Source organism: Crinia signifera, chromosome 2 (assembly GCF_055691185.1).
Source record: "Crinia signifera chromosome 2, ASM5569118v1, whole genome shotgun sequence".
Taxonomy (NCBI): domain Eukaryota; kingdom Metazoa; phylum Chordata; class Amphibia; order Anura; family Myobatrachidae; genus Crinia; species Crinia signifera.
The window spans coordinates 353,389,292-353,410,095 of NC_139218.1; the positions used below are offsets into that span (position 1 = coordinate 353,389,292).

Sequence of the window (20,804 nt, forward strand, 5' to 3'; positions counted from 1 at the left end):
GGCTACAGGTACTGTATGGGGCATTGCATGTGACAGGGTGGGACCCGTTGCCCTGTGTAGAACAGGTCATGCACAGAAGCCTCACAATCAGAGATGAATGTAAACCATTTCAGTGAGACTGAACTGCAAAGGATGCGATCACTGTTAACTACAGCTTAGTAAATGAGGAGATGAGTAAATGTAATGCATATAATATTTTAGTTAGAGGGGTGAATATACTGTTCCACAGCTTAGTAACTAAGCACCTTAATGTGTTCTGTTGTTGTGTCATGACACAGCTGCTTTGTGGGTTTTTTGGGGATATAGAAGGGTGACTGACAGTACAAGTTGTCTCTGTACTATGTATTTCACCAACGCATGCCTGAAACACTGACTAGTGGGCATGCCGGAGACATCACACAGGATAAAGCTGTAGGACAAAGGCAGCAGCACATGATTGCAACCATTTGTCTCCAGCACTATAGTAAACAACATGTGTTTGTCTTTGCACTATGCCCATTCTCTACGCAGACATTGGACACACAAGAACAAACAATACACTGAAAAATAAAAAGAACACCTCCTCTCCTTACCTTTCACACACACACATATAAACTTCACTCACAAATACTTAATACAAAATTAAATTACAACACAAACCACAAGACAACTTTCAAACCAATAAACCACTCAACAATCACTAGATAACTCAGCAAACTCCAACCTCTACTGCACCCTCCACACCATGCCTATCTAACCCACAATGAGCTAGGGATCGAGTGGGGTTTTTATATGGCTGGAAGAACACTCCCAAGTTTATACTTTTAACCAATCAAAAAGTTTGTTTCTGTTAAGCAAAATTTACAAGCATATTCTTCAAAATACATACATATAAAACACACACACACATACAAGGCATTAAAACAGCAAAAATGCGTACGGAAACCAAAATACAAATACGAATATGAAAACAAAAATACGACTCCATACGACTCCATATTCCATAGATAAATAGGAATTGTAAAAATACGACAGGTTGGTAAATTTGGAAAACAAAATACGACTACCAAATATAAATACACTACCGATGCCAGATGTATCAAAAATATGAATACGACTGAGATGTAGTCATATTCTTAGTAAATTTTGCCCAGTGATACAACAAACTGGGTATTCACAGACAGTCAAAGATGTAAGTGCTGCATCCTCTTGCATAAGATCTAGCATCATATTGCCAGCACTGCATCAGTACTGCATTCTCCTACATCAAACTCACAGTACAGCATCAATACTGCATCCACTTGCTTCATACTTCAAATACTGCATTAACACTGCCTCCAATTACATCAGTCTGCCAGTACTGCATCATATTGCACCAGACTGCCAGTACTGCATCAATACTGCATCCACTTGCATCAGTTCTGCCCTAAAAACCTCTACCTCTATGCCTTCTTGCAAAAGTATGGGATTTTCCATATAAACTGTTTGGAAGGTGTCTCATTGAAATATCCAGTATGTTTCCACCACAAATTACTGTAGGTCAAGTCAAAAGTACATAATCTTTAAAGGAAGTAACTTTGGTGCAGCTAATGTGATTGGCCACCAATACAAGCGGTTTCCGCTTGTATAGGTGTCCAATCATGGTCTATCAATGACTTAACGTAATGCTGGATTTAGAGGTGGATGGAAATTCAGTGCTGTTTGTAAGCAGCTTTGAATTTTCTTTTTGATTTGAAGAACATGCAGTAGACATGTCCGCACCTTGACTTACATTGCAAACTAGGATTTGGCATCACAACCAGTCTCTGCTTACTCAGCTGGCCAACAGAAGCAGGGGATGCAAGGCCAGGTTGCATGGTGACCCCCCCCCCATCCCCCATTTTTTTGAATGTAGGCCTACCCCACGCTCACCACGTTAACACTGCTACATGTCAATTAGGCAGCAGAGAGGAGCTACCTATGACATCACAAGGCATGTTTTTCTAATGTGCACAATGAAACTTGCGCAGTGGCCCTCCACCCCTGCATTGACTCTGTATCAGACCCTTAGTTCCTTTAGCATATATGGGTAGATGCTATCTGGGCCTGGTCAGTTGTTGTCCTTCTTCATCTTGCTTAGGTTTACTATTGCCTTATCCTGTTTTATAGAAGTACTGTGACATCTAATAGTTTGTATAGACTACTACTATCTATTTGGTATTTTTTCACTTGTGAATATATTTTGATAAAGATAAAAACTATTTGAAAGTTTAGCCATCCTTTAATCTAAATGTATTTGTCTAATTCTCCATTTAGTGGCCCAGGGTTATCAGATATATTTTTCATGCTGTTTACGCATGAGAAAATGTTTTAGAGTTATATTTGCTATCGTTTGCAATCATTTTTAAGCTTGTATCTTTATTAACCTTATTTCCTTTGTACTTCATGTATTAATTAATTTTAAGCGCCTCGAGTTCTGAAAACATAAATACTTTATTTCTCCACGTTCTTATTTTCTTATTTAACAACACTGATTGCGTGTTAGTCCTAGAAATGTTGTTGCCGTACATTAGTACTCTCTACGCTAGTGCATGATGGCCTTTAGAATTGCTAAATATGAAGGAAATCCTTACACCGACCAGTGTGTGTTTTTCCCCAAATTATCTTCTACAAATTTTCACAGAGACACACAGGAGGTTCCAATGTCAAAATTGATTCAGTAACTATAGATCTTTGTGATCTTAGAATAAAGGGCTTGATTCAGAGTTGACCGTAACAACAAGACCTTTCTCAAATGGACAAAACCATACTGCACTGCAGGTGGGGCAGATGTAACATGTGCAGAGAGAGAGTTAGATTTGGGTTAATAATTTGTTACCTGTGCAGGGTAAATACTGGCTGCTTTATTTTTACACTGCAGTTTAGTTTTTGGTTTAAACACTCCTCACCCAAGTAGAATTCCATCTCTTGTACACTTAAACATACGCTCCGCGGTCATAATTTGCTATATCAGGCAAATACAGATTGCATGTAATTGAAAACCTCCACAGCCACACACACACACGCCCCTACTGTTTCCCTAGGTTTATAGGCATACTTGCCTACTTTTAAACTTTCCTGTCCGGGAATCGCGATAATTCAATGACGCGGCCGGGCAGCTGCCGAGGAGATACGGAGGGTGTGGCAGAATCTGGGAGGATTGCCAGGAGGGGGACAAGATTTCCAGGACCCTCCCGGCCAATCCGGGAGGGTAGGCAACCCTGTTTATAGGGCCTTATTCAGACCCTGTTTCCGATAGTGGGGGTCTGCGCATGCACAAATTTGCTCATGTGCAAACCCCCTGAGCATATGCCTTCGGCGAGTCAGGGGAGGGAAGGGGGCACCCAGCGTTTTATGGGCGTTCTATGCACGATCACATATAGCTTTCTTTTTCAGTTTGCATCATATTAGAATCCTTTGTTCTAGAGCAGTGGTGTCAAAGTCATGGCCCTCCAGCTGTTCTGGAACTACACGTCCCAGCATGCCCTGCCACAGTTTTAGCAATCCATTATATAAAATATGTGGCAGGGCATGCTGGGATGTGTAGTTCCAGAACAGCTGGAGGGCCATGACACTGTTCTAGGTGGATTATAAACCTCCCCCTTGTGCCCTAATCTATGTCCTTCCTTTGAACTAGCCCCAGTCAGAGAGGTTCATGACCTCACAGAACGGCATCTTCTCCGCAATGAGGCATTTTAGCTGCTTTATAAAATGTGTTTATCTCACGGTATTTTTGTAAATAGGCCAAGCGACTTATTATGCCACATCTCTATATGAATATATGCATGTATATGATACAACGATTACATTCACATGTTCCTTGCATTGAGTCATTTAGTCTTCCCACCTACAGTATGCTACATGTTTTTATGACCCATTGGCATATCTATCCATGTAATACAGCGAGGAGATTACATGTGAGTAATAGGTGATAGAACGTTGATTAGAAATCCTGCATTTATCCGTTTCCCTGCTTATCTGCAGCCTGCAGGAGGCTTGCTGTGAGTGGTCCCACATGATTCAGATGTACCAGCGAGGGAGATGAGAGAGATACAAAGTCATCTCATTCCTCCGAGCTCCAGAATTCTGCCACTGTTACAATCTGTTTGTCAGTTGGGAATATTACTGCAGTTTGTATGGATAGAATCCATTTGTTTTTGTGGCGTAGTATATAGTTAATAGTTTTATATAAACTGAAGAATAGGAAAATAAATCATCGTCATCCATAGATAACTTAAAGCAAATAATAATATTTTCCTTAGAGGGGGGTTTTTGTTTTTCTTAGTAAAGTGTTCCCCGAGCATGTCATTCTCTCTGCATCCATAACAGGCTCTGTTATACTGATCTAAATCCCTGTCTCCATCACGCATCATCTTACGCTGTGCTCGCTCCCAGACTGGCTACACAGGAAATAGGGAGCACAGCGCTGACTGAAGCCGGGTTAGAAGCTGAGCCTAGACTCAGTGTATATCCGCTGCCTAGTGAGTGGGTAAGTGCCCCCCCTGTAAGCGAATGCCCGCCCCCCTTTGCTGAACCAATGTCCATGCAAGCATGCGAATGGATGTGTATGCTGACGTCATGTAACATCAGCTGCTTACCCCAAGTAGGCTTCTATACGCCTGTGTTCGCATGGGGACGCCCAGCATTTTTCTGGGTGCACCCACCATTTTTGTGGGCACGCCCAGGAAATTCTGGGCGTTGTCATGCAACAGCCCACTATCCGCCCCCTTCCCACTCTCGTCTGTGCAAACATCTAAAGATGCCCATACACTGCTGCAACGTCTTGCAGCATTGTTTGGACACCCGGTACCCTGGCAAGCCGCCAGGACCTTCCCGTTGGCAGGGACGCATGCGATCCGTTGTGATAGATCGCATGCGTCCCTGCTTCCTGCCTCCCTCGCCGCCAGGAGGGAAGTCCCAGGATGGGTGGTCGGACGGGCAGCAGGTCCGACCACCCTGTCGGGTCCGATGCACACGGGCCCGCGCATCAAACCCGACGGCATGTCAGGAAGAGGCGATGTGGTCCAATTTAATGGGCCGATTGGTCGCAATCATCCGAAATCGGACCAAATCGCCTCATTGTATGGGCACCTTAAGATTGTGTGATACTAGCCGAAGACATTCTACAGCGGGTCTGCACATGCGTATTTTCGCCCATACACATGAGCAGACCCGCAACATCGGTCTCCAGAGTGAATTCGCGCAGTAAAGAGCCAACCTGAATCACCCCCATTGGGTCTGTAAAATGGCTAGATTACAGCTGCCCCTCCCTGAACTGATTCCATACTAACTTGGAAGCTTTGATTTCTAAATTGGAGATCTCTCCTCAAAACGTTTATTATTTATTTATTTATTTATTTATTGTCCGGTTATTATACAGTGCAGCAAATTCCATTGCGCTTTATGGCCAACGAGGCAGAAATGTTCTGAGATGACACACAGATATACAAATGGTGCAAACCCCAATGGTCAGCGGGCCTGATATATACTGTATGTGGTTGGTGTAATCATCACCCCAGCGATGATAGCACTGTAGGGTAATGCCGCAGACGGCATCTATTACAAGTAGATACCTCCTGCTGCAGTAGTGCATCCTAGGACTCAGGCATCAGCTCAGTGACTAACCGTAGAGAAGATTGCAGCACCCATGGGAATGTGCAAGCCAACTGTCAAAGAGGCCAACAACGGGTATCCCTGGCCTCTTCCCTCCCCCTAAATGGTGGCGACATGCTTCTGTTAGATTAGCCACCCACGAAAGGGTATCAGGCTGTCAATCAGTGACAGTCTTTTGCAGGCCTGCTTCCTACATCGGAGGGTCCATTTGCGCTTGCACAAAGTATCAGTACTTTGCTGAATATGTCACTGCAATGACCCAAATGCGGACCAGTGTATTGTAACAATGCCGTTTTGTTGCTTCCACTTTACAATTGCACATTTTGCTTGATAAATTTTTTATTTTCAGTCATCATTTCACAAGAAAATATCACACATATGATACCATAAACGTGACATATAGCCGTAAATACATAGCAAAAATCATCAAAAATAAACATCATAGATGACATTAATGTTAATAACAATATTACTCCATCTTATGAAAACAACAGAGTAGAAAAAAGAGTGGAAAAATAGAAAAAAGAAGGAGAAAAAGAAGAAAATGAGTAATGGTGGGGACCTGGCAAAGGGCACATGTAGAAATGTACGAAAGAATAACAAACATTTTTAATAATGAGGTCTATAGTATCATCAAGTCAAAGAGGTCACATTTCCTTAGTATTATGTCCAAGTCATATCAGGTTAGCAGGCACTAGGGCCTTATAAGAAGAGGGGATGTTTTAAATTCAATCCACCCAAACCACATAATGTAGAGTTAAAAATCCTATGTTTATCAGGGGTAGAAGATGTCATCCATTGCCATATAAAAATCTAATCGCTGGCACCAATCCCATATTGTGGGTGGAGAATGAGATATCCATCTTACCGGGAGAACTGGTCTAGCTACGTTGTTCAGATCCCTAAATAGGGAGTACAATAACGGATTTTGGGGTAAAAGACAATTGCAGCGGCCAAGCCGCATGGGACCTGTCAGGCTGAGAGGGGCTATTTGGCACATCTAAAGCCATGGTATAAAGATCACATCTGTAGTTGTTGTTATTTTAAGCTTTAGATATTATTGGATATGTGTCAGGTTGTTGTTCCATCCAAGCACAAATGTTGCCATATATTCATGTCCTGTAACACACTGTAATGCAGTATCCGGGAACTGTCCAAGTGCTGAACTCAGTCTGCACACTGTACACCTTGTAGATCTGTATCCACCTCTTCATAATATTCACTGTCAGCTACAGTCATAATAATTATTATTGTCTGTGCCCTCTCTTCTGTTGTATTTATCATCACTCCTGTACATTTTATTTTACTGTGATGAAATGAAGATATTTATATTTTATGTTCTATGGTTTTTGATAAAATCCTGTTTTTATTTCCAATTGTTTGAATCCAAAATATATGACCCAGTTACTGTCATTTATAACTTATTAACAGCAAGTGGAATTAAAAATATTAACATTTATATTAAGAATATCTGAGACGGGATGCGGTCAATATGCCCGCAGTCGGAATCCCGGCGGTCAAAATCGCAACGCCGGAATCCCAACCGCCAGCACATCATACCGACCCATATAGATTGCTGCCAATATACTGTAGCAAGTTTTTTAATGGTCCGAATCTCTGAAATAGAAACATAACAGTACATACTGACTGACCTTTCAATGATTTCCTGGGATGGGTTATATATGATTTATTAATAGACTAGTTAAAAGCCTGTTAAAATGACAGCTCAGTCCCTATCTGCTCCTACTGTACCCCCAATCTCTGTCCTCGCAGCTCCCTCTCTCCATATCCAAAAATAAGCAAAATCCGCATCTTGAGTTTAAAGACGCGTATTGCAGGCTTCTGTGATCCGCTGCTTTGCCAGTGGCACCGATGAAGCATTTTGTGCTGAATTGTGTCATTGTAGTCCCGCCCCATTCTACAATGCATTAAATATGGGTATTGTACTGCAGGGCTGGAGCCACAATGACACATTCACGCATCCACGCCTCTGCAATGCCCACCTATAATTATGCCATTCTCCCTGTTGTGCTAGTCTTGCTGGCTCCTTCCAGATAGGTAAGCCAACATGTCGGTAAGTATGTACTTAGGATACAGCATCAGATCATCTAAGTATATGAACATCGGACATCTGAGCAATCTTTAGGTTACTCTGGATGGCTTGTGGAAACAGACTACTGAAACCAGTAAAGCTACATCCATGGCCACAGACTTCAGCATGCCCCTAAAGTGCCATGCCCCTTTTTATTGTGCTTATGCATTGCAAATCAGGTGAGCATAAAGGGTCTTAGGGCCAGATTCTCTAAGCTTCAAAAGTGATAAAATGGAGAGTGATAAACAGCCAGCCAATCAGCTCCTACCTGCCATGTAACAGGCTGTGTTTGAAAAATGTCAGGCAGGAGCTGATTGGTTGGTTGTTTATCACTCTCCATTTTATCACTTTTGAATCTTAGAGAATCTGGCCCTTAATCTGGTTCACTCTCAGAGGAAAATTCCTTCTCAAATGGACAAAACCATGTGCACTGCAGGTGGGGTAGATGTTACTTGTGCAGAGAGATCTAGATTTGGGTGGGGTTTTACTTCAAAGTGAGATCTATGTTGCAGTGTAAAATTAAAGCAGTCAGTATTTTCCCTGCACAGAAACAAAAGAACTCACCCAAATCTAACTCTCTGCAAATGTTACATCTGCCCCCCTGCAGTGCATATGGTTTTGTCCATTTGAGAAGGAATTTGCCTCTGAGAGTGAACAAGAATAAGGCCCAGAGCTTTAAGTGGCTTCTATAGAAGACATTCGGAGGTGGATTAATTCATAAAAAATGAATACATCTCATCAGATTCTGCAGATGTTGATTCTGTTGTGTAAATTTTCTGCAACTGTTTCCCACTTATATTTAACACCACCTGACGCAGGCACAATATATCATTTTTTTAGTAGATGTTAGTAATGCTAAGATGTTAGTAATGCTTGTGTTGACAGTGTCTGATTATTTTAATGATGACTTGTTTTCAGTATTCACAAACAAATCAAATGCGTGACTTTTTTTATACGTAAATACAATCTACATTATACTGTCAAGTGTTTCTGGCTTCAGATGAGCACCAGCTTAAATTATAACCAATTTACTTTCACTTTTCAAAAATGTAGTATAAATGCAGTATTACCAATCATCAACACGTCCGGCTGGATAATATTTTCGGTTTAGCCTTTGTCCATTCCAGGAGCTTCTTAAAGCATTATTTACAATACGCGTACAGAAGTCAGAATCATTGCTCAGGAGTACAGTATACTGGATATTAAATCACCTACTTATTGCAACATCAGTTATCACCAGTTCAGTGGGAATTGATAGGCTGCCCTGAAAATACTGCCATGTGGGGCACAGATTTCACACATACTATAAGGGATAGATTCATTGTTGGCATGAGAGCCCCACCAGGGGAGGGCGGGCAGTGGTAACAGGCCCATTTGTGTCCAGAATCCGGTGGGGGTATGACCAGCCACCACATTGGTTTGTCATTAGAGAGCGCTTGGTCTGTATCCCTTGATAAATATATATATAGTAAATACTGCTAGTGCATGCATGATAATGTACCAGATTAATAGCAGCAATGCACCACAGTCTTGTGCAGTATAAGGTAACGTGTATGAGACCTTATTCTGATTTATTTGGTCCTCTGTGCATTCGCACGGAGGGCGGATGTTTTGTGTCTGTGCATGCACAGGCGTGTTTCTGTGCATGTGCAGACACAGGGTGCGTGCACGCACCCTACACACCAGCGGGAGGCAGAGAAGGGCGTGGGGGCCAGGCAGCGCCATTAGCATATGGGAGCTCCCAGGATTCCATGGGCGTTCCCAGGCTAATGAGGCCGTGATGGACATCCAGGGGGCAGGAAGCTGACTTCACCGAATGTCAGCTGCCCACCCTGTCCTTGCGCAGGGCGCCTGCAGTTTACAGTGACTATATAGGTCACTCTGAACTGCGTGCGCGGGAGAAATCATTCGATGGTTGGCGACCATCGAATAATTTCTCCCCGCCTGCGAATGGATGATTATGTAAATCATCCATTCGCAGCTGTGCGGGAGGGTACTACATGTGAGGGGAGGGCGCGGCCGGCACTGTGTGCGGAGGGCGAGCGTTTGATGGACTCGCAAGGCTGCGAATTTCACAGCCTTGCGAGTCAATCAGAATAAGGCCCGTAATGTGTATAACCCGAGTGTGAAACCTGATCCCTTGATGAGGATATGGACCCGCACTGGATCTTGCCCTGTACCCCTGTTGGCCCATCCCACACTGGAGGCTACACCCACAGCTGATTTCATTTTACCTCCTTCCAAGGCATGGAAACCCATAGCTCCAGGCACTTAACATGGAATATGCGGGTTAACACAAAATAGCTATGTGCTGATCATACAAGGACAGGGTCCCCAACCTCAGTCCTCAAGTAACCCCAACAGATTACGTTTTCCAGTTCACCCAGCAGGTGCACAGATGCACTCATTATTTGACACACTTTAAAAGATCCTCAGGTGGAGCTAATTATTTCACTTGTGATTCTTTGTGGTGACCTGGAAAATGTGAGGAGGTACTTGAGGACCAAGAAAATGGACTTGTAATTGAATAGCTACTGGCATAAAAGATCAAGGTTACAAGCCTGTGGCTATATGAATCTGGCCATAAGTTTCCATATTTATATATATATATATATTTTTTATATATATAGATATTTGATTTACAGTTCATATAATTATCTTAATTTATTAGTTGTTGCTAATCCAGGCGCTCACGATGACGGTGTTCAATATACCAACGCTTGCTGCTAGAAGGTAGGATAAGGGCATCAGGAAGTTGACGCCGGTATTCTGATCGCTGGTCATCAATAGCACAACTGAACTTAGTCCTATTTTAAAGAGTCAAACAGAAAGACCCAAACATGAAAATAAATTCATATTTTCTGTGCTCATTCTGTCTGTACATTAATACAGATTTCATCAGCAGCCGTTGTTTCTACCAGGGAACTCTGTCTCTGGCCAGCCAAGGCTTATCATGATAGCCTCTGAGGGCTCACATTCAAATGACATTCCCAAGTAATTTAGCAAGTCTTATTAAAAAGAGACAGAAAGAGAATGTAATTCCTGTCTTTGTGCAAATAATCTTTTATCTGAATCTTATACAACATGAATGTCAATGGAAATGGAAAGCAGTCCCTTGGCAGAGAGTACAGCGAGCCCCGGACTCTTGGCATCCAAGTCTTCGTCAATTAGATAAATATGGATGATAGTTCTGTGGCTTGTCCTTGAAAGTGAATGGTTGTTCTTGAGATGTGATTCACTGAATCTAAAGCGTTTTCAGAATCAATGCCACATTGAATCTGTGATACCACAGAGAATCCTGTGATACCACATCTGATACAGGCACTATACCTATTGGTTTATTGTTAAATGGCTGGGGCTTTAGGATTCCCAGAAGTTACCCAGCCACCCGTATACCCCATAGTTATTCTGTTTTGTGGTTGTTCTTATTTTGTTAATGGCAGCTAGGAAATATGTTGTTTGTTTTCTGATGCAACTTTATCTTAATTAGATGAGTTTAGTTGCAGTGGCCAGGGGCTCATTAGGATTCATTTAAAAACAAAAATAAATGTGAGTACAGTTGATAAAATGTCCTGAAACGCAACTCTCTGGCCTCCAGGCTCCAGGGGCATACAACGGGTGCACAGTGCGGTTCTCCTTGTCAGTCTGCAATAAATAACTTTGCCAGTGTATTTTGTAGCTTGTCCACCGCCTTGAAGCTCATTTCATAATCTCTTCTTGGCATTTGAAAGAAGGGCGTTTGCAGTTAATTCCAATACATTCTGCTCATCCCTTGGGAAGGAGTAAAATAAGTTTCTATTGTCCTACCCCATAAATCTCTGGTGTAAAACCAAATTTAAATAATTTTACAGAAATAAGTAAAATTGCAGGAGCATGCCAGGTTCTAAATGTCCCTTATAATCTGGTGTCTGCTAGAACTAGATGTGACGGAAGAAGAATGTAACGTGTGTACTACAGTAGGTACTCTGCCTGCAAGTAAATGAGAGTCTGAACTCTTTGGGGACTTACTAGGAACTAGAACCTAGGGATGAACATTTGGTGTCACTGGTAATTTTCATCAATGGCAGGACACCATCAATGGAAAACCATGGTCTGCACAGTCAGTGGGCAGCACGTGTGGACATGTTGGGACAATTAGAGATAGAGGGCATGTAGTAGGGGGATTGAGATGGGGCATCTGCACGCCCAGGTTCTAACGATGGTGCTTGTATCTGAATCAACTTTAAACATGACTATACTAACTTTATATCAAGCAGTGTTGGTGATAAGAGAAGGCAAACAAAACTGGATGAGTTGACGTGTACATGTTTTACAATGGGCCAGGGACAATGACATGTAAAGGAGCTGGAAGTAATGCAATCTATGTGCAGTTCAGCCATTTGTTGCTACTGCGCATTTGTAAAAACTGCTGAAACCCTTACTGCACATGTGACACTGACCGCACACAGAGGGCGCTGTTGTCGAGGTGGGCATTCTTGGTTAATGACTGGGAGGTGACCTAAAGTGTTCTAAAAAAAAAGTCTGTCTCATGGGTGTGTTGTATGAGTGTAACAGATATGTCAGGGAATAGGTTTTAAGCATAACCTGGGTCAGATAACCCATGTTGAGTTGTTCACACTGCATCATTACCTTATCCGATCCTGCTAGCTAACAGGGTTGGATTCAGGGGTTTTTCAAGGATATTTTGTACCATGCTGTGATCTGGGTAGAGACCTGGCAATAAACTAGGTCCTACCTATCGCGATCCTGGTTCTGACCCAGCTTTGTAATGTGAAAGGGGTATCATTGTTGCAGTGGAAAAGTAGTATCAATGCGGCTGACCCGGGAATAACCAAGGTATATGTTGTTTGTTTTCTGATGCAACTTTATCTTAATTAGATGAGTTTAGATGCAGTGGCCAGGGGCTCATTAGGATTCATTTAAAAACAAAAATAAATGTGAGTACAGTTGATAAAATGTCCTGAAACGCAACTCTCTGGCCTCCAGGCTCCAGGGGCATACAACGGGTGCACAGTGCGGTTCTCCTTGTCAGTCTGCAATAAATAACTTTGCCAGTGTCATTTGTAGCTTGTCCACCACCTTGAAGCTCATTTCATAATCTCTTCTTGGCATTTGAAAGAAGGGCGTTTGCAGTTAATTCCAATACATTCTGCTCATCCCTTGGGAAGGAGTAAAATAAGTTTCTATTGTCCTACCCCATAAATCTCTGGTGTAAAACCAAATTTAAATAATTTTACAGAAATAAGTAAAATTGAAGGAGCATGCCAGGTTCTAAATGTCCCTTATAATCTGGTGTCTGCTAGAACTAGATGTGACGGAAGAAGAAAGTAACGTGTGCACTACAGTAGGTACTCTGCCTGTAAGGAAATGAGAGTCTGAACTCTTTGGGGACTTACTAGGAACTAGAACCTAGGGATGAACATTTGGTGTCACTGGTAATTTTCATCAATGGCAGGTTACCATTAATGTAAAACCATGGTCTGCACAGTCAGTGGGCAGCACAAGTGTGGACATGTTGGGACAATTAGAGATAGAGGGCATGTAGTAGGGGGGATTGAGATGGGGCATCTGCACGCCCAGGTACTAACGATGGTGCTTGTATCTGAATCAACTTTAAACATGACTATACTAACTTTATATCAAGCAGTGTTGGTGATAAGAGAAGGCAAACAAAACTGGATGAGTTGACGTGTACATGTTTTACAATGGGCCAGGGACAATGACATGTAAAGGAGCTGGAAGTAATGCAATCTATGTGCAGTTCAGCCATTTGTTGATACTGCGCATTTGTGAAAACTGCTGAAACCCTTACTGCACATGTGACACTGACCGCACACAGAGGGCGCTGTTGTCGAGCTGGGCATTCTTGGTTAATGACTGGGAGGTGACCTAAAGTGTTCTAAAAAAAAAGTCTGTCTCATGGGTGTGTTATATGAGTGTCACAGATATGTCAGGGAATAGGTTTTAAGCATAACCTGGGTCAGATAACCCATGTTGAGTTGTTCACACTGCATCATTACCTTATCCGATCCTGCTAGCTAACAGGGTTGGATTCAGGGGTTTTTCAAGGATATTTTGTACCATGCTGTGATCTGGGTAGAGACCTGGCAATAAACTAGGTCATACCTATCGCAATCCTGGTTCCGAACCAGCTTTGTAATGTGAAAGGGGTATCATTGTTGCAGTGGAAAAGTAGTATCAATGCGGCTGACCCGGGAATAACCAAGGTCCAAGGTGCAGTGTGAACAGGGTCTGACCCGGGCTGGAATTGAATCCTGAAACTAGGTTTTGATCAGGTTTTTTTGTGGAAAAGTGGTATTCGTGTTACTGCTACGCACCAAATTGCAGCCCATAAACTTGATTAGATAGTAGTTTTATAATAAAGTGCTTCTGTAAATTAGTGCTCTGATTAATTTATGTTACTTCGTTATTTGGCCATAATACAGTTTTTTGCACTTTGCAAATGCTCAGTGATTCATATAATTATACTGACATATGATTGAAAACCTGTACCAGATACAATGTGCAATTATAATAAATGATCAATTCATGACTTAAAGGTCTTTACACTGAATATGTTTTGGTATTTGGATTTGTTTTTCATTGTCTTAATACTACAGTAGATCTCATAACTACAGTATGCTGTGAACTGTTTTCAGTATGTTTTACTTTTTATTCAGTTGTGTTCATTATACAGGCTGCAGTCATTGTTTTAATTAATCATATGTACAAAATATCACTGATTCAAGATGCTGATTATAATTGTTATAATTATATTGTTTATTAATTACGGTAGCTCATGTACACCCTTAAGTCTGTTACTATATTAAAAAGAGCAATGTACTGAAACAAGCTTTAGAAAAGCAAAGTATAATTAAAACATTCATACTGAGCTGCAGCTCCCATGCCTGAGAGATGAACAGCTAGATATATGGATGTACTTTGAAGTACCAAAAGTCATGGTATAGCAGTAGGTAAAGCTAATGATAGGTGGCGCCACCAGGTGGCGTGTACTCTGACATCTTGGCCAGACCAGCATCAGTTTTAATCTGATATCTCATTGGAATACCAATTAGACTGCTCAGCGTTAATTGCTGAGTTGAATAGGGGCATAATAGTGGGTGCTATACAGATGGGGCATTCCATTTCCGAAGTTGTGCAGACACAGCATTCCTTCTACAGTTTCCCATGTGTACCAGGAATATCTCATGGAAGACAGTACGGGGGCTTAATGACCATGACCACCAGCATATTGTCAGAATTGTCTGTGGTAGGAACACTGGCTCAAATTCCACCACATTCAATGCAGGAGGTACCAAACATAGATCCAGCAGGTCATTGCAGCGTCTTTTAGCTTCCATGATATATGGCAGCAGATGACTTACTAGACCACCCCTGTTAATACTACCACACCTGGAACAGCACCTCTCCTGGGCTCATGACATAACTAATTGGATCATAGAGAATTAGCAACATGTTGTGTAGTTCGACCAGTCATGGTTCCAGTTGTTTCTGGCTGATGGTAGAGTTCGGGTGTGGCACAGACCCCATCAGGACATAGACCCAGTTGTTACAAGACACCATGCAGGCTGGTGGTGGTTCCATAATGATGAGATGTATTCTTATGTGGCATGGGTTGGGTTTACTAGTCTTCCTAATAAGAGTGGGATGCCGGGATTTGGGGCCAACTTGCTGGGATTTCAATTCCGGGATTGGATTTACCAATCCCGGAGTTTCAATATTAGACTGTGCGTGTGCAATCTAATGCCGGGCAGCATCCGAGCCCTCGCTCAGTCAATGCCCAGCTTCTCCCCTGCAAGACTGTGCTACTCTGTGCAGTGTGATGTGTAAGAGGTCACGCTGCCCAGGCAGCACAGACCCTCAGCATTTCAAAGTCCCGGTGCGACCCTGCATTTGTGGTCTGAAAGCGGTATCAGTGTGTGTTTCCAAAGGATCAGCGAACAGCTGAGTACTGGGCCTGACTTTCTGCAGCCTGAGGCTGCAACTGAGCTGCTGCCCTGCTCTTCCTATCATATACTAACAAACATCTGTATACAACTAGTGTATTACGGAGGAGATGAGCATTGTCACTCCGGCCATGTAAAGGTATAGTAACAAGGCAGAGATCACAGACTGAGCACATAGAAAATGCAATATACTTACCTCCCGCTACTATTATACCTCCTTGTAGGTATAGCTTTGCTTTCAAAGGTTGTAAAGCAATGATAAATCTGTTAGTGTAGCTTTATCAGAACAATAGATTATGTATACAAAGAATATAAATGCATAACAGTAAAAGATATAGAGAAGCAGATTGTAATCTTATAATTTTTCATTACAGAATGTCGGGTTGTGAAATCTACTTCTTACACCAAGCTTCCTAACATACCACGCAGGAGTACGACTAAGAGTCCAGGGCCATCCAGGCGCAGCAAATCCCCTGCATCAACCAGTTCAGGTAGGTACCACTGGATTCCTGGCAACTGATAGCAAAAACATAACTGTCCCTTGTGCCATGTGTACAATAAGCTGTCTGAGAATGTATTAACAAAGTTTAGACCACTATATATTGTGCCATCTTGTGCCAATCTGTTAAGGTACCCACAGCGATTTATTTTGGGCTATCGATCCAATGCGCTCTCCCGTGGATCTCCCGAAAATCAGATGCAGCTTAAGATCTGTGGGATTAGGGTGTTCAGGGGGCCGGGCTTTTGGAAGTTGGGGCGCTCGGGTGTTAGGCACACTTTGGCACTTGGGAGGTCGAATATTTTGAAGTTGGGGTGCGCCAGCATGTTCAAGCGGCTTGAGTATTCGATATTTGGGAGTAGGGACACGCGGGTGCATTTGGGCACTTAGATATATGGGTGTTCAGGTGCGTTCCTGCTCATTGGCAATTGGGTATTCGGGCGCTCCGGTATTTAGGGTGCTCGGGTACGTTCGGGATGCTCGGGTGTGGTCGGGCGCTCAGGTGTTTGGGTGGTTGAGTATGTGGGAGTTGAGGATGCTAAGGCGTGTTCGGGCATGTTTGGACGCTCCTTGGTGTTTGGGCACATGGCTTTTTCGGGCGTACTCGGGTGTTTGGGTGCTCATGTATTCAGGTGTTCGAATGCGTTCCAGCAGTTGGCTGTTCAGGCACGCTCAGGTGTTCGGTCACTTATGTATTCGGGTGCTCAGGTATTCGGGCACTTGGCTGTTCAAGCACGCTCATGTCTTCGGGCACTCGGATATTCGGGCGCTTAGGTATTCACAACAAAGCTCAGCCTGGACATTTTCCAGGCATACCACTGAATGGGGTTCACATTTTTCTGATCTCTTAAGATAAATCTTTGTCAAAATTAACTTTTTGCACAAAATTTTTTGTCTGGGCCTGACAGGGAGTTCAAGGAAAATATTAAGATAAATCTTTCTAGTGTGTGGACACCTTTAGAATGCTTCTACAGTATTCTGCATAGGAGGACACGTACAAAGCATATTCTGGCCTGAATAGTGAGGGGGAATTGGAAAACACCTCCGTACACAACAAATATTTCCTGTATCTATAGCTTCTGTAACATGCTCGTGTTTCTATAGGAATAACCAATATTCCTATTACATATTTATCCTATTTATGAATATAAGTTAATATGCCATATTTTCCTATTTCACATGCTTTGGTGGTGTGTATACCTTCTTAATGGGTGAACGATTCACCTAAGCGATTACCCTGACCTGGAGTACAGTGACAGCCATTATGACTGGTGTATTCACCCTAGCTTTCATACGCCAGTATCATGTGCTTTGGGTAAATCAAAAGATGCATAACTAAATGTGAAAGGGAATCTAACGCAAAGCTTCCCTTTGTTTTAGGTGGTGTTGTATAGACAGGTTTCTTCCATGCCGTTGTTAAAACGCTTTTACAGACTTTTCTTAAGGTGGCCATACATCAGAAAGATATTGTACCCAATCATACAATCTCAATTGATTGTAAGATGGATTGTATGCAGATTGTGTGCACATCTTGTGTACACAATGATACAGCAGATGGATTGTATGACTGATTGTATGATGGATTCTATGCAGATTGTGTGTCCAAAAACCACCAAGGACTGCCGGGGATTTCAAGGGAAATTGTACACAATCATGAGCGCAATCGATCTCAAGATCGATCTTTCTGATGTATGGCCAGCTTTAGTTTGGGGGGCCTCTCAACTAGAGATTCTTTAGAGATTCGAAATGTGTGCCTCATGTTTGCTGCGGATGTCGACCTGTCAGATCTGCATTCCAGATTTCTCATTTCGGTTTCCCCAAAATGAGTGGGCACCAGCTACTGTACAACACAGCAGAACAGACTTAATTATACTGTAGTTGAACCAGTTTAAAGCTGTTGGATATTCTCAGTGTTATTTACTAGTTCTAAAATACCAAAAGTTAAAAAATATGCTACTGCATTACCATAAATAAAAACAGTGCCCCCCCCCCCAAAAAAAAAACACCAGTAAAAAACCTTTTTATTTGCATTTTTTTTTTAAATCCTATATCTTTCTTTGCTTTTGAATTGTTGTAATACTGTACAATGGGTTAAAAAAAACTATTTTGATCTGTCGATGGGATAAAAAAAAAACACTAGTAGAATGCCACTGGAAGAACAGCTCTGTCTGCATTGCAGTATTTATTATGTTTGCCCAAGGGACTTGGCAGCAGCTGGGCATACATGACCAGGATAAGTGTCCTTTCCTATCGTCATAAATACTGACAGGCAGCCAGTGGTTTTCATTCCATTTACCATCATCATAAAAGTCGGTGTTTTCTTCCACGAGCTGGCTGGCAATTTCTAGCCTTGGGGGAGCAGCACACATCACTGGCCCATAGTGCATGCCCAGCTGTCCGTCCCTATGATGACGGCGGCGGAGCAGTGCATGAGAACGGAGTCCACCCACTTAGGGTGCATTACTACACAAAGTAAATAAGATATATTATCGCCTGATATTTACAATTTTCTCACAAAACTGCATTTAAAAAATATATTTTTATTATTTTTTATTGTTATAGCAACGTAATTTGGATTCTGTCTGTTTACTAGCATTGTCAAAACCTGCAAGGAGCTTGATGAATTTTACTTCTGTCAAGCTATAAAGATCCACTTTAAACATACCTAGATCTGTAGGGGACTTATTAATGATCAAGTGCTCATTCGTGGAAATATAAATAAGTTGTTTTGTTTTTTTTTGCTTGCCACGTTTTACACTGTGCTGAAAAAAATCCTACTCTGTTTACGCAACCACTATAACCGTCGACAACAATAAGAGGGACTATCGCCACTGTCACTACATCCTGCTGCTCCCACTCCATTACATCATGCACTGTTGCTGATGCCATTTTCCAGAAGCCTGGTGGATCGTTTCCCCCCCCAGCTTGATTTGTCCCATCTTCCTAGTAGTGGGAGCGTACACCTGGCTCCTATTGTCAATCCAGGTTTATAGCAAAGCAATTCAATGCCCAGTGAAAACTCCTCCTCCTCCTCCTCCTTGAATAGTGGACCATCAGAGGTCCTTCAGAAACTGTGTGTAGGGTGCAAGGTGTATGTGCACACAGTGGGGCTCACATTAGACAGCCTGCATACAAATAAAAATACTTACCCCTCCGAGGTCCCACAGTGGCTGGCAGTATTTATTTATTTTTATTTATAACCAGTTATTTATATAGTGCACACATATGCTGCAGCGCTTTACACAAAATATTTTAACGTTCATGTCAGTCCCTGCCCCAGTGGAGCTTACAAGCTATATTCCCTACCACATGTACACACACACACACAGATATTCTAGAGTTAATTTGTTGGAAGCCAATTAAACCTAACAGTATATTTTGGGATTGTGTGAGGAAACTGGAGTACCTGGAGGAAACCCACGCAAGCACGGGGAGAATTTTACAAATTCCACACAGTTCGGGCCATGGTGGGAATTGAACCCATGACCACAGTGCTGTGAGGCAGCAAACGATTACACAGTTACAAATGGCGGTACAGACAGAAATCACTAGACAAATGATTATGCGGCCATTTCCCAGGGGATTTGCGAAGGACAGGTGTCCCCATGATACACCATGTTCTAGGAGACCTCTGCATTCACAGTAGACTCTGGCATAAAGATAGAGAGGAGGGAACCCACAGTAGACTCTGGTGCTGACATAGAAAAGGGAACCCACAAAGAGGATAAGCAGAACCCACCCAATACTGGAACAACCCGGGTAGGCATATGTGCTCTCCGGACAAGCCCACACCACATATGTTCTGTCATGTTCAAAACAATGTAAGGGAGAAAAGACTACGGTTGTACAAGTTACAGAGTATTTATTTCGCTCAGTGGTTCTTTAACTTGGTCCTCGGTCCCCCACACAGTTCACGTTTTCCAGATCACCCGGCAGGTGCACTTATTCCTGACTGATACATTTTAAAAGATCCACAGGTGGAGCTAATTATTTCACTTGATTCTGTGAGGAGACCTGCAAAACATGCCCTGTGTGGGGTCCTGAAGACCGACTTTGAGAACCTGTAATCTACAGTAGCTAATCTTAATTGAGCATTGATCAGAAGACAAGTTAGTATGGGTATCTGGGAGCTTAGCATTGTGCCTTCTGACATTGCACCTCATGCGAAATATCTGTTACTTATCATGCACCTTCCAATATTCTCTTTCAACATCCAGAAATCGTCTGTTGTAGGTCCCATAGCAGCTGCATGGATTTCCTTGTGCATTAATCAAGGGCAGTTTCTGTAGCCTTCAGTAGGTTTGATCAGATAAATGATCAGAGAAAGATCCACAGTCACAGTGCTTCCTTGCAGAGTTTGCTCATTTTAAAAACAAGACAAAACAACTGTTCTCTAATAAAGGTGGCACTCTTGATCAACTGTAACAGTTACATGAATTCATCAGCTGTATTGGTATTGTAAAGTAAGATTAATTTATACTTGAAATTGGACTATAAATATACTGTAAAATGATATATAAAGTGTGATTAGAGTGCTGAAATCTGAGTGATAAAGATAATGTATTATGGACGAACAGGGTTGTCCATCTGTCCTCCTCTAAGTGGCAAAATACACAGTACAAGTGAAGAAAACCCA

The 20,804-nt window shown here is 42.3% G+C and overlaps 1 protein-coding gene across 5 annotated transcripts in view; it reads left to right on the forward strand.

The window, feature by feature from the left end:
- Positions 1 to 20,804, forward strand: part of DCLK1 (doublecortin like kinase 1) — a 307,761-nt gene that overhangs the window by 136,499 nt on the left and 150,458 nt on the right. For all 5 annotated transcript variants that reach the window (XM_083169785.1, XM_083169786.1, XM_083169784.1 and 2 more), the window contains one exon: positions 16,044 to 16,160. In XM_083169785.1, coding sequence (XP_083025911.1) covers positions 16,044 to 16,160 — 117 coding nt within the window. The remainder of the gene's footprint in view (positions 1 to 16,043; positions 16,161 to 20,804) is intronic.